Source organism: Podarcis cretensis (assembly GCF_951804945.1).
Source record: "Podarcis cretensis genome assembly, chromosome: 14".
In the NCBI taxonomy this organism is placed as follows: Eukaryota; Metazoa; Chordata; class Lepidosauria; order Squamata; family Lacertidae; genus Podarcis; species Podarcis cretensis.
Window position 1 is genome coordinate 41,677,535 of NC_137183.1, and position 27,962 is coordinate 41,705,496.

General features: G+C 44.3%; 1 protein-coding gene across 8 annotated transcripts in view; it reads right to left on the reverse strand.

The window, feature by feature from the left end:
• Positions 1-4,331: 4,331 nt before the first annotated feature.
• Positions 4,332-27,962, reverse strand: part of SYT17 (synaptotagmin 17) — a 41,722-nt gene continuing 18,091 nt past the window's right edge. For 3 of the 8 annotated variants that reach the window (XM_079952398.1, XM_079952399.1, XM_079952400.1), the window contains exons 2-8: positions 26,601-26,618; positions 23,545-23,693; positions 20,353-20,504; positions 17,843-18,462; positions 14,936-15,056; positions 12,457-12,612; positions 4,332-7,328 (exon numbers count right to left, since the gene is read on the reverse strand). In XM_079952398.1, the coding sequence (XP_079808524.1) occupies positions 7,132-7,328; positions 12,457-12,612; positions 14,936-15,056; positions 17,843-18,462; positions 20,353-20,504; positions 23,545-23,693; positions 26,601-26,618 (1,413 nt within the window). In that variant the 3' untranslated portion in view covers positions 4,332-7,131. Of the gene's footprint in view, positions 7,329-12,456; positions 12,613-14,935; positions 15,057-17,842; positions 18,463-20,352; positions 20,505-23,544; positions 23,694-26,600; positions 26,624-27,962 lie in introns of all 8 variants that reach the window. The other 5 variants (XM_079952404.1, XM_079952403.1, XM_079952401.1 and 2 more) reach the window with 2 other exon arrangements.

Genomic DNA, 27,962 nt, shown 5'->3' on the forward strand with positions numbered 1-27,962 from the left:
GTCAGGGATTCTTTAGCAGTGATTCTGGCATTCCAGGGGGTTGGATTAGAGGGCATCTGAGTTGCTCCAAACTCTAAAGTTCTATGCTTTATTAAAGTTGTTGATTTTATCTATATTTAAAACTATAATGTAAGGTCCTGGAGTGGGTTACAAGTTCTTTATTCCAATATAGATACAAACACTGAACAAAACTGAAGTACTGTGTAACTTTATTATGTCTACTGTTTTTAAGGTTTGTTTTATTGCTATTTTAAAATATTTTATAACATTTTATATAAACCACTTTTTAAAAAATTGAGTGGTATCGAAATAGTGAATAATTAAACACACACACACACACAAATACTAAAACTCCCTGAATGTAGAAAATTAGCACATCAGGGAGAAAGCTAAGTTAGAGCACTTGTCCCTGACATGCTAGTTTTTTATATACATACATGAATGCATGGATTTATTATATTTATTTATACCCTGAATATAGAAAACAAGCACATCCGGAAGTAGGCCAGGCCAGGACCCTTCTCCTTGACATGCTGGTCTTTTATATTTGGGAAATGAGTGGTCAGTTGATTACCCCTGCTACTGCTCCCCTAATATAGAAAGCTAGCCTGTCAAGAAGAGAGTCAGGTTAGGGCCCTTCTCCTTGATACACTAGCTTTCTCTGTGCAGGGATTTATTCATTTTTATTTTTATTTTTAAAAAGTGTAAGCAGGAGTCTTCTATCCCACACCCGCCACCTGAAACATTGCAGCTCAGACATAGGTCGGCCATCTCAGAAAGAACAAGGCCACAGATGAACATGAAACAAAAGACTTTGGATTAAGATTGTTTTGGCTGGGAGGCGCTGTGGGTTTTTCTATGGTTGATGAATCCCAGCATGAGTCTATTGCCAAGGACAAGAAGGAATTTACAGCTCCCCCAGGCCAGTAATCCTCAGGCTTCCAACTGGAATGAAAAGGAGAAGAACAAGCTCATGCAATGCCACAGACCTTTAAAGGCAGAATGTTCTCCCCACTGAATGGGTGCGCAGATGCTACACGAGGACCGCCAAGCAGCGTCAGAAAAAAACGTGAATGTGCTCCCATCCCTGCACCACCTCGTATACTCTCACAGTTCTGGTTTGGGTGAAGGAACACAGCCTCTCTGTATCAAGCTTTGTCCCTAAACAGCCCATCTTTATAACAACATCCTTAGAAGACGTGTGTGATGCACAGGGGGCCAGTGGTTATTAAAAGGGGATTACAGGGGTGACTGAGACTGACAGGTGAGTCAAAGCTCTTTGACTCTGCAACAAGTACAGGAGCAAGACTGCCTCGTACCTTGAGGCCCTTGAACTTTTTTTGGGGGGGAAGCCTTAACCAGGGGCAGTTAACTACAAGATCACCTCACCGCACATGTGCGCTCACTCGACCGCTTCAATCAGCGGCAGGGAAAATAGGGACATTCCAAGATCAGATCAGAAGCAAGAACGGCTTCCGTAATTCCAGCACTGTCCCTGGAAAATCAGGGCACCTGGAGGGTGTGTTATTGTGTCACTTTGTTCCCCGTTCTTGGATTGCAAATATTGAATGAAGAGCAGGCTATGAAACTGGAAATAAATAAACAATAAAATTACCTTTGAGCAGCAGGTTCGTTTCTTCACATTCACACATATCTACTCAGGCAAGCAGGCACATTCAAAGGCACATTCCAGCTAGGCAAAAAAAACTTGGAGTGGATAGCAGGGCTAGGGAGCAGTGTGGCCTGTCAAGACTTCCAAGAACCAAACAGAGAGGCCCGGAAGGCTGAATTTCCACACACACACCCCCAGTCCTAAAGTTCCCCACCCTCAGTGTAGGGATTGTCAATATGGTGGCCTCTTGGTGGTGTTGGGATTGCAATTCCCATCTTCCCTGATCATTGCATACCTTACAACATTTTCTCTGATGAAAACAGGAACATCCTATTCAATAACAACAACAAAACAACAACAAAAACAACTCTATTATTTATACCCCACCCATCTGAATGCGTTGCCCCAGCCACTCTGGGTGGCTTCCAACATATATAAAAATATAATAAAACATTAAACATAAAAAAAATTTCCCTAGACAGGGCTGCTTTCAAATGCTTCTAAAGGTTGCACCACTCCATACCCTTCAACATTTGCATAGCTGTCAACTTACAGATTTGAAAATAAGGGACCAGCAGCCTTGAAAATAAGGGACCAGCAGCCAAAATAAAGGACCTGCAGCCTCACCGGTTCCAGACACTCCAGTCTTCCTGACCTCCTGCAGCCTGGTCAAACACATGCTGGTAGCTTCGAGAACACTGTCCAACCAACTTTGTAACCAGAGGTTCAACTGAATAGAATCTGAATCACATGCACCACAAGGCCTATGGAGCCTCAGCTTAAGATGGCTCCCCGGCCTGGCTTTGACCTGCAAAGTTTGCAGCAGCACGTGCAACAAAATGGCGTCCAGCATTCAAAAAACCCCTCAGCTTGCATTAACTAGCCACACACAAGGCATGCAAGCTCCACCCCCCAGTCGTTCTTAGACTTCTTATTGGGTGAGCAACACAGCCAAGCAACACAGTTGGAGCCTCCCTCCTCCCTGGCCAGCAGGGAGGGAGGGAGAGGAGCTGCTTCCTTTGAAATTTAAGGGACATCATTTAAGGGACATCCATCAATAAGGGACAGCAGCGGGACATGGCGCTGGAATAAGGGACTGTCCCTTCAAATAAGGGACACTTGACGGCTATGCATTTGTCCAATGAAAATAGGGACATCCTAAGGAAAACTGGGACATTCTGGGATCAAATCAGAAACGGGGATGGTGTATGTAAATCCGGGACTGTCCCTGGAAATAGGGGCACTTGGAGGGTCTGTCATTGGCCACATTGGCGGCAGGACTCCAGTAACACCTGGATTTCCCGGTTGCTTTTGCAGGGAAACAAAATGATTGTTTACAAAGCTATTGTACTACCAACCTTACTGTATGCTTGTGAAACATGGACCACTTATAAACGCCATCTCCAACTCCTCGAAAGATTCCATCAATGGTGTCTCCGAAAAATTTTACACATCACTTGGGAAGACAGGCAAACTACTATCACTGTACTGGAAGCAGCAAAGATCACTAGTGTTGAAGCAATGATACTTCAACATCAGGTTCATTGGACTGGTCATGCTGTGCGGATGCCCGATGATCGTCTTCCAAAGCAACTACTTTAATTCCGAACTTAAAAATGGAAAGCGTAAAGCTGGTGGTCAACAAAAGAGGTTTAAAGACTGTCTCAAGGCAAATCTTAAAAAATGTAGTATAAACACTGACAACTGGGAAACACCAGCCTCTGAGTGCTTCAGTTGGAGAACAGCCTTTACCAAAGGTGTCATGGGCTTTGAAGACACTCCAACTCAGGATGCAAGGGAGAAACGTGCTAAGAGGAAGCCACACTTGGGCAAATATACACTTTGATCAACTCCAGCCCGGAAACCAATGTCCCCACTGTGGAAGGACATGTGGATCCAGAATTGGCCTCCACAGTCACTTATGGACTCATAGTTAAAACCGTGTTTATGGAAGGCAATCTTACTCGGCTACGAGTGATCGCCAAAGAAGAAGAAGAAAAGAAGAAGACTTCAGATACAGTACTGCTGGTCTGCAAATGTTTTTTAGTTAACATGATGATCTTTTTGTTTTAGTCAGTGCTTTTTTTCTAAGAAAATGTTTAGGGGTACTCTCATTTTGACTCAAGAAAATCACCATTTTATAGTTCAAATCAGGAAAAATAAATACAGCAAAGATTCACAAAATGTTTAGAAGTATGCATACCCCTGTGTACCCCCAGAAAAAAGCACTGGTTGTAGTTTTCTCTTTTAAATTCTTGAAATATTTTGTAATCTACGTTGGGAGGGTTTGTCCCTAAAAGATGGCCTAGAAATATTTTAAATATATAAACGTAATGGGGGGAGGGGTCAGCTTGGATGATCCCTTCCAAATCAAATAATCCTGTATCTGTGTGGGTTGAATCTGTAAGAGGAAACCTGCCACATCAGTTTCCTTGTCAAGGTAACAGCCTTAGCCGCTCAGCCAGGTACACATCACCTGCCTCTTGAAAGAGTGAGTGCTGTTGCCATAGAGACAAATGTGGTCATCAGGGGGTTTGACTAGACGACCCTTGGATCCCTTCCAACCCCACAATTCTATGATTCTATAATTCTGTAGCACAAATAACCACAATGCCCCAAGAAACACACTGCTGAATCTACCTCAAAGGGATGTTGTGCAGGCAACCAGAACACAGGTCATCATTCTTGAGATGAGTTGCTTAAAAAGAGTACCACTTCATTCTTCTTTGACACAAATAAACAGATCTTTATTTTTTCCATAAATATACCTCCTTAGACAGTATGTTTGGGGTTGGGGAGAATGTACAGAAGCATCTAACAAAATCGACAGAATTTGCTGACTTGTCACGTCCATCCACTGCTTTGGGAAACTATAGTTTTAAAATAAGGAGGAACCAAAACCCCTCCATCGGGCCCAAGAACCAACAGACACGAACATTTCTGTCAAAGTAAAGTATGCCCGTGCCAGCTTTGATGATGGATGCTGGCACATCAGACATCTGTTGCATGAATACTGCAGCAAATGCTCAGATTGTTGTCTCCATGTGCCATGGTTCCATGCATTTATTTTTTTTAAAAAAAGGTTTTGCTACTTATAAAAGTTAACAGCGATATACTAACTTAATTTTCATACAGGAATATTACACCTTATAAGAAACAAATTTATATTCTTTGTGGGGTCCCAATACAGGTTCTCTTTGTAATTGTACAAGAGTGTTAAGAGGCCTGTGTATCAGACAAAAGGCCCATCTAGCCTAAATTCCCATTTCCCACAACGACCAATCAGATGCCTCTTGGAAATCCCACAGGAATCCCCTCTCCCACAGCGGATCCCAGCAAATGAGCTGTTCAAGTGTTCAATCTCACATACATTCAATTTGCTCAGGTCATCTATTCCAGGGGTGGGGCAACATTTTCAGACCAGGGGCCACATTTCCTTCTGAGTGACCTTCCAGGGGCCACATGACCAGTGGCAGAGAGAGGGCAAAGGCAAAGGTGAACAGAACAGTGGGCTAGTTTCTTCACACTCACTCATACCTTTCTCTCATATCCACCTAGGCACACAATTAGCATTATCAGAGTTTGAGGACATGTCCCAGCCAGACAAAAGTATAGGAGGCTGCAAAGCAGGGCAGGTGAGCACTGTGACTCAAGAGGGTGTGTGCCCTGTGGAGACACCTGGAGGGGCCTCTCTGGCAGCCTGAGGTTATATAGTAATAATTTATTATTTATACCCCACCCATCTGGCTGGGCTTCCCCAGCCACTCTGTGTGGCTTCCACCAAAATATTAAAATACAGTAGTGCATCAAACATTAAAAGCTTCCCTAAACAGGGCTGCCCTTCAGATGTCTTCTAAAAGTCTGGTAGTTGTTGTTCCCTTTGACATCTGGTGGGAGGGCGATCCCCATCCCTGATCTCTACAGTATTACAGAAGGTTCAACCTACTTCCCTACACCTTTTCTGTATGTGGCAGGTAAACACACAGACATTTGCTGACTTTACACTCAAGACCAGTTCAACACACTGAAATACAAAGGGGTGTGTGTGGAGAGATCAACTTGACTATCACATGTAAATGCAACTCACACGGCATTAGGTCTTTTGTGAACGTTGCCACAAAAGGTTCCTAAAATGCGGAGGGGGGGTGGGATTTGACACAAACAGTTCTCTGAAACCTTCAGATGCCTCCACTTTCAAGTTCAGCCATGGCCTTTAAAGGGGCATGTGCCCCATTCTAATGATGTGCCGGGAGTGTGGTGGATCCATGTGCATAGAAGTCCCTACTACGGCTGTTTTGAGTGAGCCAAAGCACAAAGTGGAACCTGCCTCCTTCCAGAAGCTGATTGGGCCAGTGGCTGAACCTGATTTCAACACCCTCCACTGTCCTTGAGGATAGCAGGTAGACTACAGGGTGCAACTCCTTGCACCCTCAGCACCCACCTCACTCTGGTGGGTGGTTGGCTCCTCCGTGCCTCCACCGCTTCCAAGGGAAAGGACAACTCCACACACACTTTGCACTCATGGAACCTGCACCGTGGAAACAAATTGGGCAGCTCACACATCCCAGACCATTGCACACTTCTGGAACTAGCACTGCAACTAGGCTGCCACCCACAATCTCCCTCCTCCAAAATGAGCTTTGTTGACTTCAACGCAGGAGTCTTCAGCCTTTTCAGACCCAGGACCCACTCTTAAGTCAAACATGCACACCCCCCAATTCTGGTAGTAGTGCTACCATTTCAACCCAACTTAGATCAGGTTGCAACCAGGTGATGGGTTCCAACCAATCGGCTTTAAGGGGCCTGCTCAAGGGGGATCCAGCTGTGGACAGCGGGTTCTTGAATGATGCAACATTTTACAAAATGCTAGCATGTGTGATTGAGCAGGAAAGAGACAACTGCCTCCATCCCATTCTGCCCAAGGGCACAGCTCCAGACACAGAAGCACACGTTATATCTGATTTGGTTAAGCTAGTACAGTGACAAAGGAAGGACTGGGTTTAGACATATTTACACCATACACTCTACTGCTAAAACAACATCCTAGTAATCTACCACGCATTCACCACGGATAACACACAGGATCTGATACCTTCCGATACAATTGCTCACACGAGATGCAGAGTATGGCGTAGTGGAGAGGAAACCATGAAACCTTTCCGCAGCTAACCAGTCTGCTATCTGCACTGCACTATGACATAGCAGGCAACAAAGGATTTCTGAAAACGTATTAGCAGACAACCTTTTGAGCAGCTTCCACTGTCCTACACAACAGCATCACCTTCTGATATGGATGTACTGGTTGATATGTGATCCTGAGTAAAACACTCAATGGGGTGGATGAAATAACAGGTAGCACGGAGGCTAATGCAACCATTTTTTTCGTTGCCAGTGGCCATTAAGAGTTGCTGTGGATTCCATAGTGATTATGTGCAAGTGTGTGTGTGTTTGTTTGTTTGTGTGTGTATGACTCGTCTTGTATAGATCTGCTCAGTGGCTTGCTAGCAGCATTGGCGTCCTCACGTCACCTCCAGGGAAGCCGGGGAGACGCGGTCGCATTCAGCTCGTGACCGGAGAGTGTGCCACTGCTCCACAGCTGTGCGGTGGGAGTTCAGCATCCGCCGCCAGTGCTTGGATTCCGAAGAGCCTGTGGAGTACTGGCCAATCACAATCCGGCCAATGAAGTCGTTGCTGCTTTTCATGTTGTGGCCAAAGACTGAAGATAACAAAGAGAGAGGCAGGGAGAAAGGAAGATGGGGTGGGGGTGAGGGAGTAAAGACTGTAAAAGCAGCTGCAACGCCAACCCTAACTCTCAGATCTCCCCTTGAATGGAACAATTATCCAGAGAGCTCTCTAGCAAGCATAACTGTGCAACCTTGAATTTGACATTATGTGACTGAATCCCACCCAAAAGCACCCAGAGAAAGCAGTGACTTCCGATTGCAGTGGACAGAACTGGCAGAGCTGCAGAAATCATGCCAGAAATTGTCTTCCTTCTTTCCTGTCAATAGATTTGTAGCAGGATAAGTCTAGCAGCAATGAAAGAGAAAGGGAACACTGCTGAACAATTATCTACCTACTGAAGTGGTACCTGCAACAAAATGATGCAGAGTGGAGTGTTTCTGACCAAAATGCCAGCCAGTCAGCCATGCCCTTTTCCATTCCATTCACCACCCTGCCACCATTTCCCTTCCCCAACAATAAACTAACATGCCATGTCCACTGACCACTGTCTTCATTGAGCTGCATTTAGTTCCAACTCCATTCCTCGCCATGGGATTATTATGTTCTTCTTTAGAATCTTTGCACTTACGCAAACCTTGTGTGTAATCTATATTGTTTTGGTAATGAAAATCCTTTTAAAAATAAATTATCGACTAGAAAGCATGGGTGTGTGGTTTTATAGTGAGGTTTTAATTCTGTTGTGTCCTGGTTTCAGTTTCACAACAGTTCTTGCCCTTTTACAGGTTTGTTCATTTTGGGTTTTTCAGTTGTGACTTTGTTGTTTTATTATTTGAACTGCTGATCCACTCAAATAGTTTCGACTGAAGACAGAACTGAAACTGCAACACAAAGAGCATTGGAAGTTTGGGTGCAACTCAGCTTGCAAATGAGGTGATTTGCAGGGGTTAAAACAGACATTTAGGAACCTACAAGCATATGAGACCAGTCTGAGCAACACTTAGTTGGAGACAACTCTGTTTTTCCATTTAGATTAGTCACTGGGTGAAATGCAAAATAGACGTAGCTTAGTTGTGTTCATTCATTTCAATGAGCCTACTCTGAGTAGGTGTAGCATTGAATTCCACCCACTATTTCCAAGTCTGCATCTACACGTATAAATAAACTTGGGCCAAATTTCATGAGAATCTGTGCCCTCTCTTCTTTCTGTGTGATGCATATCCTATACTGTACAGTATATTATTGTTTCAGAGATAAGCGGCCATTCTATTGCTCACCTTCCCCACTCTCTTTCTGGGCTACAGAGGCTGAGCAACCAGGAGCACTGCTGCCACCTGCTGGTTCACTTCCCCTCCCCTTTGTAAGGAAGGAGGAGATTCAGCAGCCCCAGCATCCATGAGGAAGGCAACCAAGATGATAAAGATGGAAACCAAGACTTATGACCCTTGGTTGAGGGAGTTGGGCATGCTTTAGCCTGGAGGTGATATGATAGCCATCCTGATATATCTGAAGGGCTGTGACATGGAATATGATGATGGTCGTGGTGGTGATGATGATGATGATGATGATGATGAAATTTGTATACCACCCTTCATCCATAGATCTCAGGGCGCTTCACCACAGACTATACAACAGGTTCACAACAGGTTTATAAAAGCACAAAACACATAATAAAAACAAGAACAAACAAAAAAAACCCCACACAAACCAATGACCCCTTTCTCCCCTTCCCACAAACACATTTAAAAGGGCATCGGATGTTAATCAGCCAAAGGCCTGGTTGAAGAACGTTTTCACCCGGTGCCTCAAGGTGCATAATGAAGGTGCCAGCTGAACCTCCTTGGGGAGAGCACTCCGCAAACAAGGAGCCACTGTAGAAAAGACTTGTTCTCGTGTTGTCACTCTCTGGACCTCTTGTAGGGAAGGCACACCAAGAAGGGCCTCAGATGATGAGCAAGCTTGCTTTCTGCTGCTCCAGAGGACTGGACCAATGGGTTCAAATTACAAGAAAAGAGATTCCAGCTAGACATTAGGAAGAACTTTCTGATGTTAAGAGCTGTTTGACAGTGGAGTGGATGGTAGGTTTTTAAACAGAGGTTTTTAAGCAGAGTTTGGATGGCCATCTGTCAGGGGTTATTTGGCTGTGATTCCTGCGCTGCAGGGCGCAGGGCGAGATAGCCCCTGGGGTTCCCTTCCAACTCTACAGTTCTATGATTCTGAGTGCCCCCCCCTGCTCCAGCCTAATCCTACACAAACTTATTTGCACACAAACATCCTAACACATGTTCCCCCAAAGCTTTCCATTTCATGTAGATTGTTTTCCTGTTACATATTTCAAAAGCCTTTCAATAATTAAACTGTTCGCCTGCAACTGCTCTGCAAACCCAGCCTGCCAATAAAGAGAACAAACCATTGCTGGTCTTGTGGCCTCTGTAACAGTGAATAAAAGCATAGCCGCGAGGCCTGAGCACATAACTGGGGAACAAACAAAGGCACAATCTACAATGCGTACTTATTCCATAGCCTCAGAAGTCTATTCACTCAGGCATCAGCTAGAAACACAGGATCCGTCTTTGTCTTTTCACTCCCAGAGTCAATAGTAATAGTAATATCAATAACAGTAGTAGTCGTCGTCGTCATAATAGCAGCCTAGGAAGTTGTCTTATACAGCACCAGACCGTTGGTCCATCTAGCTGTTGTGTTTTCCCTACTCAAGCCTGGTCCTGAGATACTAAATCATTTCAGATCACCATTCACATTTAGATTGTGAATGGAATTCCTTACTTAAGCCAACACTGAGTGAACACCTAGGGGCAGCATCCCTACACACGTCTGTAGAGGAGGAATATCTCCTTGAAGGTGTGGAGAAAGCAGGGCTCACTGAACATGTCAGTTAGCTGACTGGCACTGCCAGCGAGTCCCGCTTGCAGAGGGAGAATCAGAAGCTAACATTCAGCTTGCAGCCACAACCTTAACTGATGTCAGGTGCTGGGGGGCAAATGGTTGTGGGTTGAGGGGAAATTGTCTTGCATGCCAAACAGGAACCTACAGACTGGAGGTTCCCAATCCCTGGTTTAACACATCCTTTCACAGGCCCAGACTGAAGAGCCAAGCCCAAGGAAGTTCTTATTTAAGGCCAGCAAAGCTTCTACTGGCTCCCCAAGTCGCCTGATTCCTGATGGCCCAACTAACTTCAGTTTGCAGTCCTGCTGGCAGGGACACTGTAGAGCAACAAGGCTCAGGGCAGGTAGTCTTCCCACCTGTAATCTGTCCCAGTCTAGTGGAATAAAACACTCAATTCAAGCCTGGTATGTAACACGCCGAGAGGAGGTCAGGTGTGACAAGGATCTGGGGAAAGGGAAGAGGACAACCCTGAACAGATAAGTCATAGAAATGTAGATCTGGAAGGGATCCCAAGGATCATCTAGTCCAACCCCGTGCTATAGAAATCACAGCTAAAGAATCCCTGGCAGATGCTGACCCAACCTGCTTAAAAACTTCCAAAGAGGTCCAACACCCTTTCAGTGTAGTCCACTTTTGAACAGGGTAGTTGCACTTTTGAACAGCTTTCACTATCAGAAAGTTCCTCCTAATGTTGGCATCTCCTTTCTTGTCATTTGAATCCACTAGTTTGGTTCCCACACTCCAGAACAGCAGAAAACAAGCTTGCTCCATCTTCCATGTGACAGATATTAAAGTTGGCTATCAAATCTTCTGTCAGTCTTCTCGTCTAGATTCTACATACCCAACAATCGTTCTTCACAAGGCTTGGTTTCCAGACCCTCTGTCATCTTACTTGCCCTCCCCTTCAGACATTCCAGCTTGTCAAGTCTGTGGAAGCCTGGGGATGGATTTTCCGAAAGACAGCCTAGGAACCTGCCCAGGGCCTGAAAGCTTTGTGGGTGGGAACTGAAACGCTCCACATGCCCTCCCCACATCCCAAAGCTGTGCAAAAACACTAATCATAATAGTAACACAGGGGAAACAATTCCTCTTAATAAACGCAACTGACTCCAGACAGCTGGTAATGTTTATATATTGTGGGTGAGAGAGCGGGAGGAGGAGAATGTGGCTTAGGTGACTGTTTTTTTCTATTTCAAAATAAGGCCCTCAATGGATTACAGGAACAATTCCCTTCCTCCCACACCTGATCCAGTGCATTCAAAACTATGCATGCTGCTTTTTCCACAGAGGAAAATTTCGGTTGCGATTTAAATTGCTGATGAGCATCGCTTTCATTCGGAAATGTTTGGAAACAAGCTAATGGGTTCTCATTTCAGCGTCTCGTCTCAACAGCAACATCTGTTTCTACTAGGGTGGGTGTGCACAGAAAATAAAATCCCTTCGGATCTCGATTGGGTGCTTCTGAGAGGGGGCTGCTTTTTGTGTGACGGGTTTTGTTATGGTCCACTTCAAAAGAGAGGCATTTCATTTGAGACCTGAGACAGAATCTTGCTTTCGTTTTCTGAAGTTCTGGGCATCGTGGGGCAAGATCAGGGATGGCTGATGTGCTGATTGCCAGATGTTGAGGAGGACGACAACTCTCAGCAGACTGGGAGGAGATTTCAGAACTTGAAGAGGCTTCCGTCACACCCTGACCCAACTGTGGGTATCATTCAAACCACAAGAGGCATGTTTATTTTTTAAAACCATTTTGTTCCTCACTTGTACATAAATGAAGATTTAGGATGCCAACCCAACCCTACTCACCTGGGGTAAGTCCTACTGGAGTCAGTAAGATTTACTTCTGAGTATATATAGTAAGGATTGCACTGTTAATAGGGATACTGGAGAATTCCACCAACAACAGGGAGAAAGAGGAACTCTGCAAACAATATGTAATTACTCTCTCCCCCATTGTTTTGTTGTTTCCTTTAAGTTATGTATATAGCTACACACCTGATTTAAATAGTAATGCATCTTAATTAGTGGGCAGTAAGATGAATGACATAGTAGTTGATGGAAACAAAGCTGCAGCAGAATGGAGACAGTGTTGATTGTGACCAACACAGGTTGGTCACAACAGAAACCTCTATCTTCTTACAACCCTAGCTGTTAGTTGATTAAATGACGGAAAGTCACATGAATTAATCAGCCAAAATTATTCAACTGTGTGGCAGGCAGGCCTACAAACCACATTTGAAAGAGATAGGTAAACATACCTGTGAAGACTAAACTGGCACTTTCAAGTTCTTCTTGGGGCACTTTGAAACTGAATGACTCGTTGTAGAAGGGGTCAATGGTAGCCCTCTTGCAAGAAGTCTTCTTTGTTTTCGCCAGTTTTAAACCATGAACAAGCTGGATCTTCACAAAGGGATCTGAACAGAAAACAAGCACAGCTTGATCTTCTGGAGAGGATTTTGTTCATCGGAAATCATTATTTCCTGTCATTGCCCAGTTCACACATTAAGTTGGCCCAAGTGAACTCCTTGCCCCAATGCAGCCTGGACTCTGACCCAGACAAGGAAGGGACAGCCCATTAAATTGGACTCAGAGAGGAAAAGGTCCCAGATACAGATCCAGGCCCTGACATCTTGACCAGCTCTGAGCCTGGACTCAAGCCGATGACCAAGGTACCCCTTAATTGGAAAGTACCTCTATTATTGGACAGAGTGACGTAGTTTGCCTCAGGTGGCAGAGTCTGGAGGGCAGGGAGTGGTAGCAAAGCCCTGTATTTGGAAGTTTCTAATGTCTGGTGTTTTATTATGTTTTTATATGTGTTGGAAACCGCCCAGAGTGGCTGGAGAAACCCAGCCAGATGGGTGGGGTATAAATATATTATTATTATTATTATTATTATTATTATCATCATCATCATCATCATTAAGGTGTTGGTGCTCTGTAGACCATGCAGTGCTTGCCCTGCACCCGCTAAGCTGGGAATCAGAGGTGGGGAGTGTTGAACTCCGGTCCCGTTTACGGGCTCCCTGTAGGTATTCTGGTTGGCCAGTGTGAAAAGAGGATGCTGGAGCAGACAGGCCTTTAAGAGGATTCTTGTATTTTATAGACAATTTTCATGTATTTTATACTTATTACTGATGAGCATTTTAGGATTTTTAAATGCTGCTCTTTACACTTTTTACTGTTTGCTTTCTGAAAGAGCAACTAATAAATATAATTAATAATAATAACAATGCTCAGAAGCAGTAGTGAGTCTTCAGCCTCCCTCTTTCAGCTGTAACCTTCTTTCCCTGCTCACTCCTATGAAGATTACATCTTCCGAGAAGAACCTGCTCTCTCTCAAAAAGAACAGCGTAGCTGACCTTCCTTCCCCAAGGCCAGCCTTCTGTTGTTCGCAATTGAAAGTAAACAGTGTACATTTTGACTTCTGCCTCTGAGGAACAAAAATGACTCCTCTGGTGATTCCAAGAATGGTTGGGAAACGGCAGCTTCTAAATGCCACTTGCCTGCTGATTTTCTCCATACTGAAAGTAAAACATACACACACACAAAATCTCCTCAGGTCTCCCACTTATACAGTATGCAGTCTGGAAGAGGACTGATGGAAGGGTTGGGGGGGACAGCTTAAATATAGATCCACGTGCATTTGCTAGGAGGACTTCAGGCTTTGGGGATCTATTTTGCTTTCTACTGGAACCCCGAGATTCACAACTGAAGCCAGGTGCATTAAAAAAACGGGGTGGAGGTCACACATTCAAGAATTAAGAATCAGGGGGCTCTGAGCATATGCTCAGTCCGGGAATATGAGTTGTGAGAATTGAGCTCACAATCCTTTCGCACAGCAATCCACTGCCAATTCTCTCTCCTGCCCCTTCCAGATTTCTCGTACCCCTTCCAGCAGCTAGGTTGTTGCCATGGTGATACAAGGGCTGAAGGCCATACTGGGGTGGGGTTGTGAGGTGAGCTGTGCATGTGGAAGAGGTGGAGGCTGACCAGTAGCTCTGTGCTGAGGACCCCTTGAAAGTGCCCTCTTGCACTATCCCCCAACAAAGCCAGCTGGATTTGTGCCTTTTTTGGCCACCTCACCCAACACAAAGCGGAAATGTGCCTTCCTGAGGCCCAGCACATGAGGCAAGAGGCACAGCTGTCTGGACCTCTCTGTTTTCAACTGGGCATAGTTTTGAACTGTTTTTATTGTTTTCCAGTTCATGGTTAGTTTTAGGCACCCCTTAGGTAAAATGCAGGTGCCGTCTTTTAAAAAAATCAATACATTTCCCACCATCATTCTGTAGAAACACTGACATTTGGATGTGCCGCTGGCATTTCTCAAATCGTAAATGTCTGTTCTGAAAAGGTCATAGAGGTAAAGTTCTTCAAAGACTATGGAAGTCAAAACCTTCTCAGAAGCCTCCTCTGATTCTGAATGCTCCGTCCAGCCCCTCTCACTACAAGTGGAGGCTGGATGCAGCAGTGAGGAACAGACATTCTCTGCACATGCTCAGAGACACACTACTCCTTTGTCGATTTGCATATCCTGGCACTGAAACTTTCCGTGGGGCGGGGGCTTGGTTCATATTAGGACTTTAGGGCTGGGATTTTTCAGAGCTGCTTTGGGGAACGACAGTATCCTGTTCCCTGTTGAAAACATCCACATCTTTCAGAAATCTTATACATCTCAGCAGTACCAGAGCACCTCCGATTAAGTGCAGCAGTCATTATTGGAAAAGCGCCAGTCCGTACCTGAACCTTGGCTCATATCTGTTTGAAGCAGCTGTTTTGCTCTAATGATGTCTACATTCAGTCTTCCTGCACTGGGAAGGTAGTTTAACGACAGCAGGAGTTCTCCCAGTTCAACTTCATTCTGCAACAGATGTGCCAAAGAAGGAATCAAACAGGACAAGAGGTGGGGCGTTTGAAACAAAGGGCATTACAAGCCATGTCCAAGGATCACAAATGCCCTTACAGCAGGTGTGGGAAACCTCTGGACCAAGGGTCAAATGCTGGCCCTCCAAGCCTCTCTATCTGAGCAAGGCCCTCTGATGATGAGGGGAAGCACAGTACACCCTCCGCTGCCACGGCAAAGCCCTCTGCTGCTGCAGGGAGGTATTTCTGGTACCCTCTGCCGCCATGGGGAGGCCCAGTAAGGCCCTCCACCACCACAGATATATATCGTGATATATCGAGATATTGTGATATTTAGCTGGTGATATATCACAGTGTTGAAAATCAGATATCGCACAGCCCTAGCCTGAGTCACTTCCAGCATTTGAGGCCCCTAGCCATAATCAAAATTAAAAATGACAACACATGAGAAACAAATTAACCTTCCTTCCCCCACAACCCAAACGTGAGTGGTTTATTTACATAATCGGCTGATCTGAGAGGATATTGTCTGGGTTTAATTTTGTGCTACCAGAACAGATATTTTTATTAATATTTGTGAATGTTTAAACTCTTCGACATGACAAAAAACTACGTCAGTTAACAGAAGAAAATGATGTCTTTTCCAAATCACAAATCTTATTTGCTTAGATTTGCAGCTCTAAGCTGAGAGTGTTGTGTTATGGTCCAATGCTCATAAAAACATGTTATGAGACTTATCATAGGCTAAAAAATTAACAAGTGTCTAAATCTGAGGAGCCACACACACACACCCCCTTGGTGCTTGAGATTCAGGCCAAACAGCCCTCCTGTCCTCCACACACCGTGATTGACCCTGAGCACCACAGAGCATATGAGATGAAATCACCCAGCCAGGACCTAAGCATGGCGCACAACCACCAGTATATAAAACAGTCAGTAAGACGCACAGCTATATCCCTCTGGCCCCACATGTCAGACAATAAGAATGCAGAAGTAGAAACCTCTGATGACAGAAAACCATGGAGGAAGAGCGTTTTGCACAAATAACCATAATAAAGCACTACAATAATCAAACAAGCACTTAGAACAGATCTTATTATTAACAGCAACTTAACATTTGTACAGCATTTCCAAGTGTTCAGAACACTTCCCTTGCATTATCAAGCTGCAGCCTTGTAAAGTAAGCTGATATTATTATCTCCGAAATTGCAGATGGGGTGGCAAAGGACTGAGGTTGAGAAAGGGTAGCTGGCCTAAGGCTACCTAAGGAGTTTATGACAGAGGCAAAATTTGAATCAGGCCCTGCCTGAATTGTAGCTCACTCTCTTAGCCATTTCACAACATCAATTGTCATGATAACATGAGAGTTTGTGGCTACCCTCCCCCTCAAATACTCCCCTAAAGAGCCAAGTCTTCACCACATACCCCAGGGTTGGGGAACTTCTTGTCTTGGGGGACAATGCGGCCTTCTAAACCTCTCCATCTGGCCCTTAGGAGTCTTACCAGTCTTGCTCTGCACTATAATAATACAGTGGTACCTCGGTTTACGAACTTAATCCGTTCCGGAAGTCCGTTCTTAAACTGAAACTGTTGCATGTCGAGGTCCCCAGGTCCACCCCAATAACTCACACATCACACAGAATTTTTTGTTTAAGATTTTTGGCATAATTTTGGCCACAACTTTATTAAAATACAAATTTGTGAGTGGTTGCGTAGGCATTGGTTGCGACTATCTGCCCCCACCATGGGGGAACAGACTGACATTCCGCACAATGCGAAAGTCAGAATGGGGGAATACACTTGGGGGTTACGCGGAGCAGGGAACCTGCCCTCACCCCAAATGCAACCAGGAGCTCATTGCTATGGCCCAAGCCCCCTTGACAGAGTGGACAAGCAATAGTTAGCTCCCAATTCCTTTAACGGAATCCCTTGCAGCAGCAGCATTAGAGGGGCAGGCACAGCCAATCCATGCCCCTCAACCAACCAAACCATAAACCAATGCCTAACCGCGAACCTTATAAGTTGTGACGATTTGCTACGCAGTAGGCAAAAACCAAATGGCCCCAGCCAATCAGCCAGATGGACAAAATTCCTACCAGGCCCCCGCTCCAAAGCAGACGACTGCATAACAGGCATAGCAAGATCAAAGCGAACAACCCTATTCTAGGGAGAGAGGGACGGGCAATCCAATGCACGGGCGAAAAGAGGAAGCCCTAGCCTCGTGCAAGGAGTTTTACTATTTCTGGCTGTCAATCAATAAATGACAACATTAACTTCTTCCCAACAACAAGGGAAGCCCCAATTGCATCAGTGGCCAACGATCAATTAGCCTGCCCCCCAACTTTGGAGTGTCCTGGCGGCCCCCACCGCAACACGTGCTCTCCATGAAGGAGAACACGCTTTCTTAAACTGAGGCGTGCTTTCCCTAATGAGGCCTCCCCCCGCCGGTGCCCTTTCACCATTCGAATTCCATTCTAAGACCAAGGTAAAGTTCTCAAACTGGGACACTATTTCCAGTTTTGCAGAGTTCTTAAACTGAATCGTTCGTAAACAGGACTGTTCTTAAACCGAGGTACCACTGTATAGAGATGGAGCCCGTCAGGCTTCCCTAGGGAGAACTTTCAAGAGCTTCAAGGCCACAACCAAATACATCTCTGTTCCTTGTACCATTAAACCACTGCCCATGTTAAATCACAATCAGAAGGAAGGGGGAAAGACCACCCAGCCAAGACCACCAAGAACAGTAATAACAGTCAACATGTTGTGTTTTGTTCTGAAACTTACTTGAGAGCTGGGGACCAGAGCTTTCCACCAATGTCCTCCCTTCACAAGGTCCACATCACTCAAAGGCATCGACACTTTGCCAATGACACAGTGGCGTGAAAATTTGTCAAAATCCACTGTGGTTAACAGCAGGGTCCGCCTTTCGGCTTCTAAAAACGGGATGTCAAATGTGTACCTCTCCTCAAAGACAGGGCTTTGGGTTTTGCGCTTGACTCCAGTCTGCTTGGAGTTTTTCTGGTCCGGCAAGAGGCAAATCTTCACATAAGGATTCGAGTGGGCCATATCCTGCCTAGTGCCATCGTAGGAAATTGGGGGAGGCAGATCCCTCGCCTCAATCACCCTGACAATGAGATAATTGTGCAAGAGGTCGTATTGCGTGCTAAAATGAAGCATGCCCAGCTGGTACTTGGCCAAGACTTCCTCGTCCGTCAAGGAGTCCACGTCATCGCTGTTAGAGTCAAGGGAATATAGTCTCGGCTCAAACTTCCTAAAATAGTCATCTGGAGTATAGGTTTTCCTCAGGATGGACGGTTGAACTATTTCCTTTTTGGATCCTAAAATCCCAAACTCGATAGGTTTTATGTCAATAAGTGGAGAACTTGGACGCCTCAACTCTAGACCTGTGTAACAAAGAGCAAATGGTGGGACAAGGCACTAATCCATACTGACTGCAGAGATATAGGCCCCAACTTCACTATACATTTAAAGCAATCATACCACTTTAAACAGTCATGGCTTCCTCCCAAGAATCGTGGGCAGTGTAGTTTGTTATGGGTGCTGAATGGTGTTAGGATACCCCTATTATTATTGGCTTGTTTGTTTGTTGCATTTATATTCCACATTTTTCTCCAAGGAACTCAATGTGGCGTACCCAGTTCTCCTCCCCCTCCTCATTTAACCCCAACTACCCTGTGAGGTAGGTTAGGCTGAGAGGCAGTGACTGGCACAAGGTCATCCAGTGAGTTTCATGGCATAGTGGAGATTTGAACCTTGGCCTCCCAGGTCCAACATTAACCACTACACCACATAGAGCTACAATTTCCAGAATACCCTGGGAAGAGGGATTGATTGTTAAACCGCTCCGAAGACTGCAACTCCACAAAAGAATAGGGGTCTCCTAACTACTCTCAGCAAGGGACGGGTGGCGCTGTGGGTTAAACCACAAAGCCTAGGACTTGCCGATCAGAAGGTCAGCGGTTCAAATCCCTGCGACGGGTTGAGCTCAACCCGTCGCTCAGTCCCTGCTCCTGCCCACCTAGCAGTTCGAAAGCACGTCAAAGTGCAAGTAGATAAATAGGTACCGCTCCGGTGGAAAGGTAAACAGCGTTTCCTTGCGCTACTCTGTTTGCCAGAAGTGGCTTATTCATACTGGCCACATGACCCAGAAGCTGTACGCCGGCTCCCTCAGCCAATAAAGCGAGGTGAGCACCACAACCCCAGAGTCGGTCACGACTGGACCTAATGGTCAGGGGTCCCTTTACCTTTACCTACTCTCAACACCCTTAACAAACGATACTTCCCAGAATTCTTTGGGGGGAAGCCATGGCTGTTTAAAGTGGCATGGTGCTGCTTTAAATGTATACTGCAGATGGGACAATCTCTATATAATAAAAATGTAAGTATGTCATTGCAGAGCCCCTATTGGGGTAATTGTAGCGCCTCATCACAGCCCTGGATTTACATTAAGTCAACTCCTGACCTGCCTTGGCCATGGGATCTGGCCTCAGACCACAACAACATCATGATGGGTTGTGCTGATTGTGTTGCACCCGCCCCCAGCCCCAATGCGCCTTCCAGACACTCCCCGCTCTCCCACAGGCCACATGTACAGGCCACATGTACAAGCCCTAAGTAAATGCTGATATTCCTGTGTAGGGCCTTTTCAACTCTGGCTCCAGCCTGGTGGAACGCTCTGCCTCATGAGACCAGGGCCCTGCAGGATCTGATTTCTTTCCGCAGGGCCTGTAAGACAGAGTTGTTCCGCCTGGCCTTTGGCTTGGAGCCAATTTGATTCCCTCCCTCCCTCCCTCTCTCTCTTTTTCCCCCCTTTTTTCTTTTTTTCTTTTCCTTCTCCTCCTGCGATGAGGCTACATTTTAATATTTTAATGTTCCATTATTTTAATGTTGTATTTTATTTTTGTTTTTAAGTTTGTAATCATTCATCTTGTTTTTATTATTGCTTGTAAGCTGCTCTAAGCCCGGCCTTGGCTGGGGAGGGCGGGGTATAAATAAAAAATTATTATTATTATTATTATTATTATTATTATTATTATTATTATTAGTGCTTCTCCACATAAAGGGGACCCATCTGCATCGCCTCCTCACTTGGAAGCCTGTAATGCACTTACATCGCACACAGGGACCCCTTTTTAAGACACCCAATGAACAGAGTGGACGGCAGCCCGGGGGGGGGGAGCAGCCCCATGCCTCACAGTCTGAGGAGGTATCTCTCTCACGCACACTCACACACATCACCAAAATGCCAAAAGGGTGAGTTGTGGCAAACCTACTTGAAATTCGTCTTGTGAGGCTGTAAGTGGATCGGGATGTATCCGAAGACGACCGCCTTCTGTCCAGCGAAACATCCTGAGGGGTTGGAGGGGGCTCGCTCGTTGTAGTGTTGTCAGAGTCGCCATCCCTGTCGTCGCTTCGATTGCTCACCCTGTCAAAATGAAATACAGTGGTATCTCGGGTTACATACACTTCAGGTTACAGACTCCGCTAACCCAGAAATAATAAATAATAATAATAATAATAATAATAATAATAATAATAATAATAATAATAATTTATTATTTATACCCCGCCCATCTGGCTGAGTTTCCCCAGCCACTCTGGGCGGCTCCCAATCAGTGTTAAAAACAGTACAGCATTACATACCTTACATTACATACCTACATTACATACAGCATTAGTACCTCGGGTTAAGAACTTTGCTTCAGGATGAGAACAGAAATCGTGCAGCAGCAGCAGCAGCAGGAGACCCCATTAGCTAAAGTGATGCTTCAGGTTAAGGACAGTTTCTGGTTAAGAACAGACCTCCAGAACAAATTAAGTTCTTAACCCGAGGTACCACTGTATCTTGAACTCTCTTCCAGGATGAGCACTGCATTTACTCCTTCAATTGAATTAACCTATGAGCATGGTGTTTCAGAACTTCATTGCTATACTCTCTTATTATTTGCACCACAAGCCTGTATGGAGACCCCTGTTTCTTAGTTTATTACTGCGAATCATTTAATTACGGTATGCACATTTATCACCATCATCAATAACATATCATGCCTCTGCCTTGCCCCCACCCCACAAAAAAATCAGATCCATTTTGTCCTGTTTATAAGCATATTTTTAAAAAAGGAAAGGGCATTAAAAAATCCCCCCACTTTTACAAACAAAATGGTACTTATGAGGCACAATAGAGGTGGCCCAAGGGCTACCTCTTTCTTATTTATTAACTCCTTAAAGATTCTAAGCTACTAATACATTTTTATATCCTGGCTTGTTCTGAAGTACAGCTTCCAAATTCAAATGAATTTATGATTAATGGAAGGATTTTTCTGTTTTGCAATTGTCCAATTTCTGAGAAATTGTTGGAAGAGTGTAAAAATGGCAACACAATCACACTCAATGCCTCTGAAATTAGACAACAATATATTTTCATTCCTCTCCCCCCCCCCCCCCATTCTATTTCTCTACTACAGGGATAGGGGAACCTACAGCCCACAGGCTAATCCTGGCCCACCAGACGTCCAAGTTGGCCCATGATGCCATTTCTCCCAAACCATGCCCACCTGTGCATCAGCTGACACCAGGGGGACATTAATTGATGGGCAGGGAGCTACACTGCAGAGTACTGCTTCACCAACATGCTCACCGCAGGGAAGTGGTAGTAAAACAGACCCCTGCAGCCAGCAGGATCCTGCAGGGAATGTACTGGTGAAGCAGACCCTTAGCTCCTCCACCAGTCAACCTGGACATGTGGGTGGGACCTTGATGACACCATGGCACCAAATTATTGACATGTCCACTTCTAAATCCTGGCTCCATTCAGAAGAGCTCCCAGTTTTTCTTTAATGTGGGCCACCAAAAAAGAAGAACCAAGCTGCAATTTCCGTTTAATCTCACCAAGTATTATTATTTTTTAATCATTTTGAACACCCATGTCACACATTTTGTAATTTGCAAAGCTGGAGAGCACCTACCGCTCTTTGCTACAATTTATCTTTTCCCAACAAAGCAGGAAAGCAAATATTAGAGAGGAAATGACAGGAAGGTGTTGCTGCCATGTGTGCTAAGTCAACATAATTAGATTAGTTGCAGCAAGACAGCCAAGTTGCCAGCTCTGTATGGTACAGTAAGAACATCATTATTCTCCGTCTTGAATGTTGGAGATGAAATTATTTCTAGAGTTCTGTTCCAACTCTGGAGTCCCCATGCATTAATAGACTGGTAAAACAATGAAGCCTTGCTAGCTGAGAGCACAAGTTACCTTGCTCGCTAAAGGTTTTGGAAAATAAATAGCTTTTGTAGACAAACAAAGATGGTTGGGTTGTCACTACATTGGGGCCAGGAACCTTTTTTACCTGAAGGGGCACAAACCAGAGGGGAGTGGTGCCAGGAAAAGAAATGGAGACAGTATTGACTCTTGTCTTTGTTTAGCAGGTTACAGTCCAGTCATGGTTTCTATATGTCAGAGTTTTTATACTCTGTCTCTCCTGTTTCTACCCTAAAGTTCTCCTGTCCCACCTCCAATGACACCAGCAGTGGGAAAGGTGTAGGTGCGCTGATTTTAACCAAATTTTGCATAATGGTTCCTGAGGATCAAGGAGCAGGTTTGGATCTATGTTTAGACACAACTAGAAGCCATTTTGAATCAAGATGGTGGACTGAACTTTTCAAAGCCGCACTGATTTGGAGGGGGTTCTTATAATTCCTGAGCAACACTAGGTATGAGACTCTTACCGTGGTATACATAAGAAATTTAGTAAGAGAATACAAATATAAAATTCATCCGAAGGATGGGGGTGGGTAGGAATAACCAGAACACGATGGGATATCCAACATTAATGGAGATTACCTCTACTTGACTCAAAAGAGGCATCTCCCCAAAGACAAGGCAGGGATGGGCTAATCTGTAAATTTCGCTTTCTCTCAGTTCTTCATTTTTCCAATCTTAAATTCAGTTTTCCACACCAGTTTGTAATTTACTTTTGTTTAGCCCTTATGAAAACTCATCAACAATTTAGTGCAAATTAGTCCTAATATACACATTTTTGCAAAGCGGATTTCCCTAATGATAATGCATTTTTCTATGTCATTTTCATTAATGCACACATTTCTATGCACACTTGACCTCAGCAGATGCATTTCCGTACAGATTACTTGGCTGGAGAACTGCATTGCAAAATTAAGAGAGAATTTCAAAGGATGGCTGTGTTCTGGTCTGTGTATTGTTATGGGAAATCCGAATCAGGTAGCTCACCTTTGAACATGAATTGAATCGAATTTCTCTCACAACCTTAACACAGGGCCAAACTACAGCTTTGCATTTAACATGCATATTGTTGTTTTCTTTTTTGAAAAAATGCAAATTGTTGATGCCTGTTAGAAACAAGCAACCAATCCAGATTTGGCAGGAATCTTTGTAAAAACCGAAGTGAAAGGGGAACAAGCAGGATCCTAAAAGCAGAATCCAGACTTACAACCAGGAAGGCGTCTGTGCTGGAAAAGGCCCCAGGATTTCCACTTCGTCATCGCTCGACTGGCAACAGCTGCAGTCATAACACTTCTGGCAACAGTTCCGGCAAGTCCATCTGCACAGCAAGAGATCCGAGATTCTAGACAACAGGCCCTGAGGCCGTTGGAAACCAGATAGCAAAAATTACAACCAGTTGGTGGCTGGCAAGCATAAACACTCAGTTGTAATTGAGGTGCAGGGCTTGGATTTCAGCTGGGTGTGCCTGTGTGTTGTTTCTGCTGCTTTTCTTTCCTGCAGCGGACCTGGAATTAATGCCTTCTTATGTAAAATGTCTGTAGGGAGGAGCCTTTTCCACATATAAACTCCCTTTTGAAGACCTTCTTTAATTTGGGGGATGGGGGCAGCTCAGTGGCAGAGCAGAAGGTCCCAGGTCCTATCCCTGGCATCTACAGGAAGTGCTGGCAGAGACCCCTGCCAGTAATCCTGGAGAGCTGCTGCCAGCCAGTGTAGACAATACTGCTAGGTGAACCAATGGTCTGTATAAGGCAGCTTCCTATGTTTACTCCATTGATGTGAAAGAAGTGCAAGTTACTTATCTAAGGGTTTTTTTCCAACCAACCACTGAAATCAATAGTTTTAAGTTAATTTCCTGTCCATTCATTTCAATTGAAATACTCTGATTAGGGTAACACTAGATACAGCCCACAGTCCCAACTTAAGACATAAACAAGAATAGCATGACCATGTGTCCTATTTTGCAGAGGATAATCCTCTATTTTTAAGGGCTGTCAAAAGGCAGTCTTCTATTTGTAGCCATTTCTATTCAGTTGAGAGGAATGGGGGTCCATGCATATAAATTTTTTGAGTGTCGTTGTTCAATACATTCCACAAATACTATAAAAGGAAAAAGCAAAGCCATGCAACATATGCTATCAAATCCATAAGTGAATTTGAGAACGTCAGATTCTTGTCACATATTCACATATCAGTAACCAAAATGAACATTTCTTTTTGCATAGTTTCACCACAAGTTTAAATGGCTTCATGTCAGTTCTAAATTCTGTACTTCAGTTAAGCTCTAACTGAATTGAGTATCTTACTCTATATTTATATATTTCTATTTATGACTCCACTGCTTAGGTAGGCAGGTTTTATCCTTAATTAAAAGAAAAGAGTACTGTTAATCTCTCCCGTTAGGAACATTCTTATGTCTGAGTAGAGCAATTCAAATAAAACAGAACATCCATTTAGGGAAATAACAACTTTGTACTACAACTGTCTCGGCTTCTAATTTTCCCCCACTCACAGCTAGCTTGTCCTTATAAAGTGCGTTAATTTCACCATTATAACAAGCTCACAGCACTTGTGAATCCTAACGGAGACCTGTTCCTATGCACCATGAAAAAATCCCAAAGTTAGGATTATTTTATGTAAGTCCATTTCAGTGAACCTGCTCTGAGGATGTCTATCAGATATCACCCCATCAAAATCATTTAATCATAATATTTGAAAGGACCATCTAGTACAATTCCCTGCAATGCAGAAATGAACTAATCAAATCAGTATAAGACACATAAGATGCTTTACTCTGAACTCAACAGAATGAATTTGGGGGTTGTTGTGTTTTGTTTTACAATTAATCATAAGAACCTACGAAGAGTTTGCTGGATCAGGCCAATGGCCCATCTAGTCCAGCATCCTGATCTCACAGTGGCCAGCCAGATGTCACCATTGGAAGCCCTCAAGCAGGACCTGAGTACATCAGCCCTCTCCCCGCCTATATCTGGGGGAATCAATTTGGGGGAACAGAACAAGTATGGGTAAGTGGCAAGGAGGCACACACTTTTAGCGGAACAGAGTTGCAAGCCAGGGATGAAGAACCTGCAGTCTTTCAGACATTGCTGGTCTCCCATCGTTCCTGACCGTTGGGCCATGCTGGCTGGTGCTGATGAGAGAAGGAGTCCAACAACATCTAAAGGCCATGGGCTCCTCAACGCTGATACAGACGATGAGGTCCTGCAAAGTGGAGTAGATGGTTTGCGCACAGAAGGGACCTGGTTCAATTGCTGGCAACTGCAGTTAAACGTAACTGCATGCAACTTGGCTGGGGCTGATGGGAGTTGGAGTCCAACAACATCTGGAGGGCACAAACTTCCCCATCCCTCCTATAAGCCACGCAGGAGAAGCAAATATCCATGGGAGTGTCCCATTCTCTGCTATTATGGAGGAATGAATGCTCTTCAGACAGAAAGGAAGCTGACATACAAACTCCATCAAACCTTCTCTCCCTCAGTTATCACCTGGGAGCAGGCTGCTTCAATGGGAGAGCTGGGATATAAGGCTCACTCCATCAGCTCTGCTCTGACAGACCAGCACCATCAGGACTCTCCTATGCCAAACTGGACTAGCTGGTCATTATGTGAACAACTATTTAAGAACAGGTACAGTGCCTGAGATTGATTTTTTTCCTCTTCCTTCCCTGCCCCCTTTCCTTGTGTTGTTGTTGTTGTTGTTTCTAGGCTGTAAACCTGAGGACAGGGGCTGTTTTAATTGACTGTATGTAAGCCACTCTGGGAGACTTTTTGGCTGAAGAGTGGGGTTCAAATGTTCTAAATAAAATAAATATTTATGCTCTATTTATGGAAAGGTTTCTAGTCAACAAATTATAGAGTGAATAGAGGTGTTTATGTGCACAAAAGACATCACAAGCACACTGAAACATGTGACAATTAACTTTAAAAGTATGAGGGCTATAACTGTGCTTTTTAAAGTGAAGATTCCCATGCAATCCAGATTTGGAATCTAGTACCAGATACTGTATGGAACATCTGCACCTAAAGTGACTGAAATCAGCCTGCCACATGATCAGCAAAGGCAATTCACGTTTTGCACTAGAAAAGGAAACTAAGGAAAAAGAATGTGCCCTACTGCCAAGGAAGAGATTGTGCAAGCCAGAAACCAAAGACAGACAAAGCAAACGAGCAGATGAAAAAGCACAACCGTCTCCCTCTGCCTGGGGAGAGGCAAGAGAAGGCAGAATGAGTCACCAGATTAACTCACCTCATTTATTGGTTCCAACTGTCCTTTTAGATATCCATGATGAAGCAAGGGGGAAGAAAATGAAACAGACAAGACCAGTTTAGCAAAGCTCTAATGATCCCCAAATACCTGCCCTCCCTGCTTGGTGCCATGGCTTTGATTTCTAGAAAAATGATACTATTTTCAGCTCTTATTGTCCTACATATTTTACTGAAGTTGAAAAGGATCTCTGGGGGAAATCAATTTATTCTGTGCACTTTCCCTACCAAGCTGCTATTTCTGTTTCCTTCTGAAAGAGCTCACCTGATCCCAAATTTCCCCCTGGGTAGTCAGCCCTGGCTTTGACCAGGCCCCCACAAAGTGAATGTGCTTAAGGCTTTGTTCTCCTGGGTTCTAAGACTACAGTCCTTACCTGCTTTTACTTGCTCAATGCAGGCTTTCTCCAAACTGGTGCCCTCGGGTATGCAACTCCCTTCATACCCAACTATGGACCATGTTGAGCGGGACAGATGGGTGTTGGGAGTTCCAGATACATTAGGAGGCCGTCAAGCTCCCCATCTATGATCTTTAGGCACTGCACCACATACCGGTTCTCACAACTGGAATCAGGTTGCCAGTCGTGCTATTCAAATATCTAATTATTGAATGCCTATTTGTTATTTAATGCCAGAACACCAGTCACGTTATTTGAAAATGCAGAATGTGCGCTGTTTGGTTGATTTTCATTTGAAATGATTTTATTTCCCGATGTTTAGACAGGATACTTTGTTCAGTGACCTCTGCCTCGATAAGAGCAAAGGGATGGAGTGAGAAGCAGAAATGACGTACCTCAGCACAGAAAATGGACCATGCCTCTAATTGCATCGTCTGTGCATCTAATCCACGTACGTCACACAAATTTGTGGCCGATGCACAGAAACATTTTGCATGCACACACGTTTTTGTGGCTTAACTGTGGGTGTGTCCAAACCTATCACCTGATCAGATCCTGATGAGCACAGCTGGCATTATCATACACCCAAGCATGTCTTCTTAATTTCGGATGAATGTTGGCATTTTATATTTATATATTTATATATATATATATATATATATATATATATATATATATATATATAGTATTGCAAGTAATTTGATGCATGACTCATGATGCGATAAAATTTGATCCATGGATGGTTTTGCTGAATTATTTCCAAGACTTTGCTCAACCTGCACAGAGACTGCTTACTGAAAATTTAATTCTTGATGGAAAGGCAATTTCAGCCATGCACTGAAAACTCCTATCGATCCCAGAAGAGCAGCAGAAGGTCTACTACAGAGCAAATATTGAAAAAAACATACAGCAGTATAACAGTGGCTTCACTCAGGTATCTCACCATACCA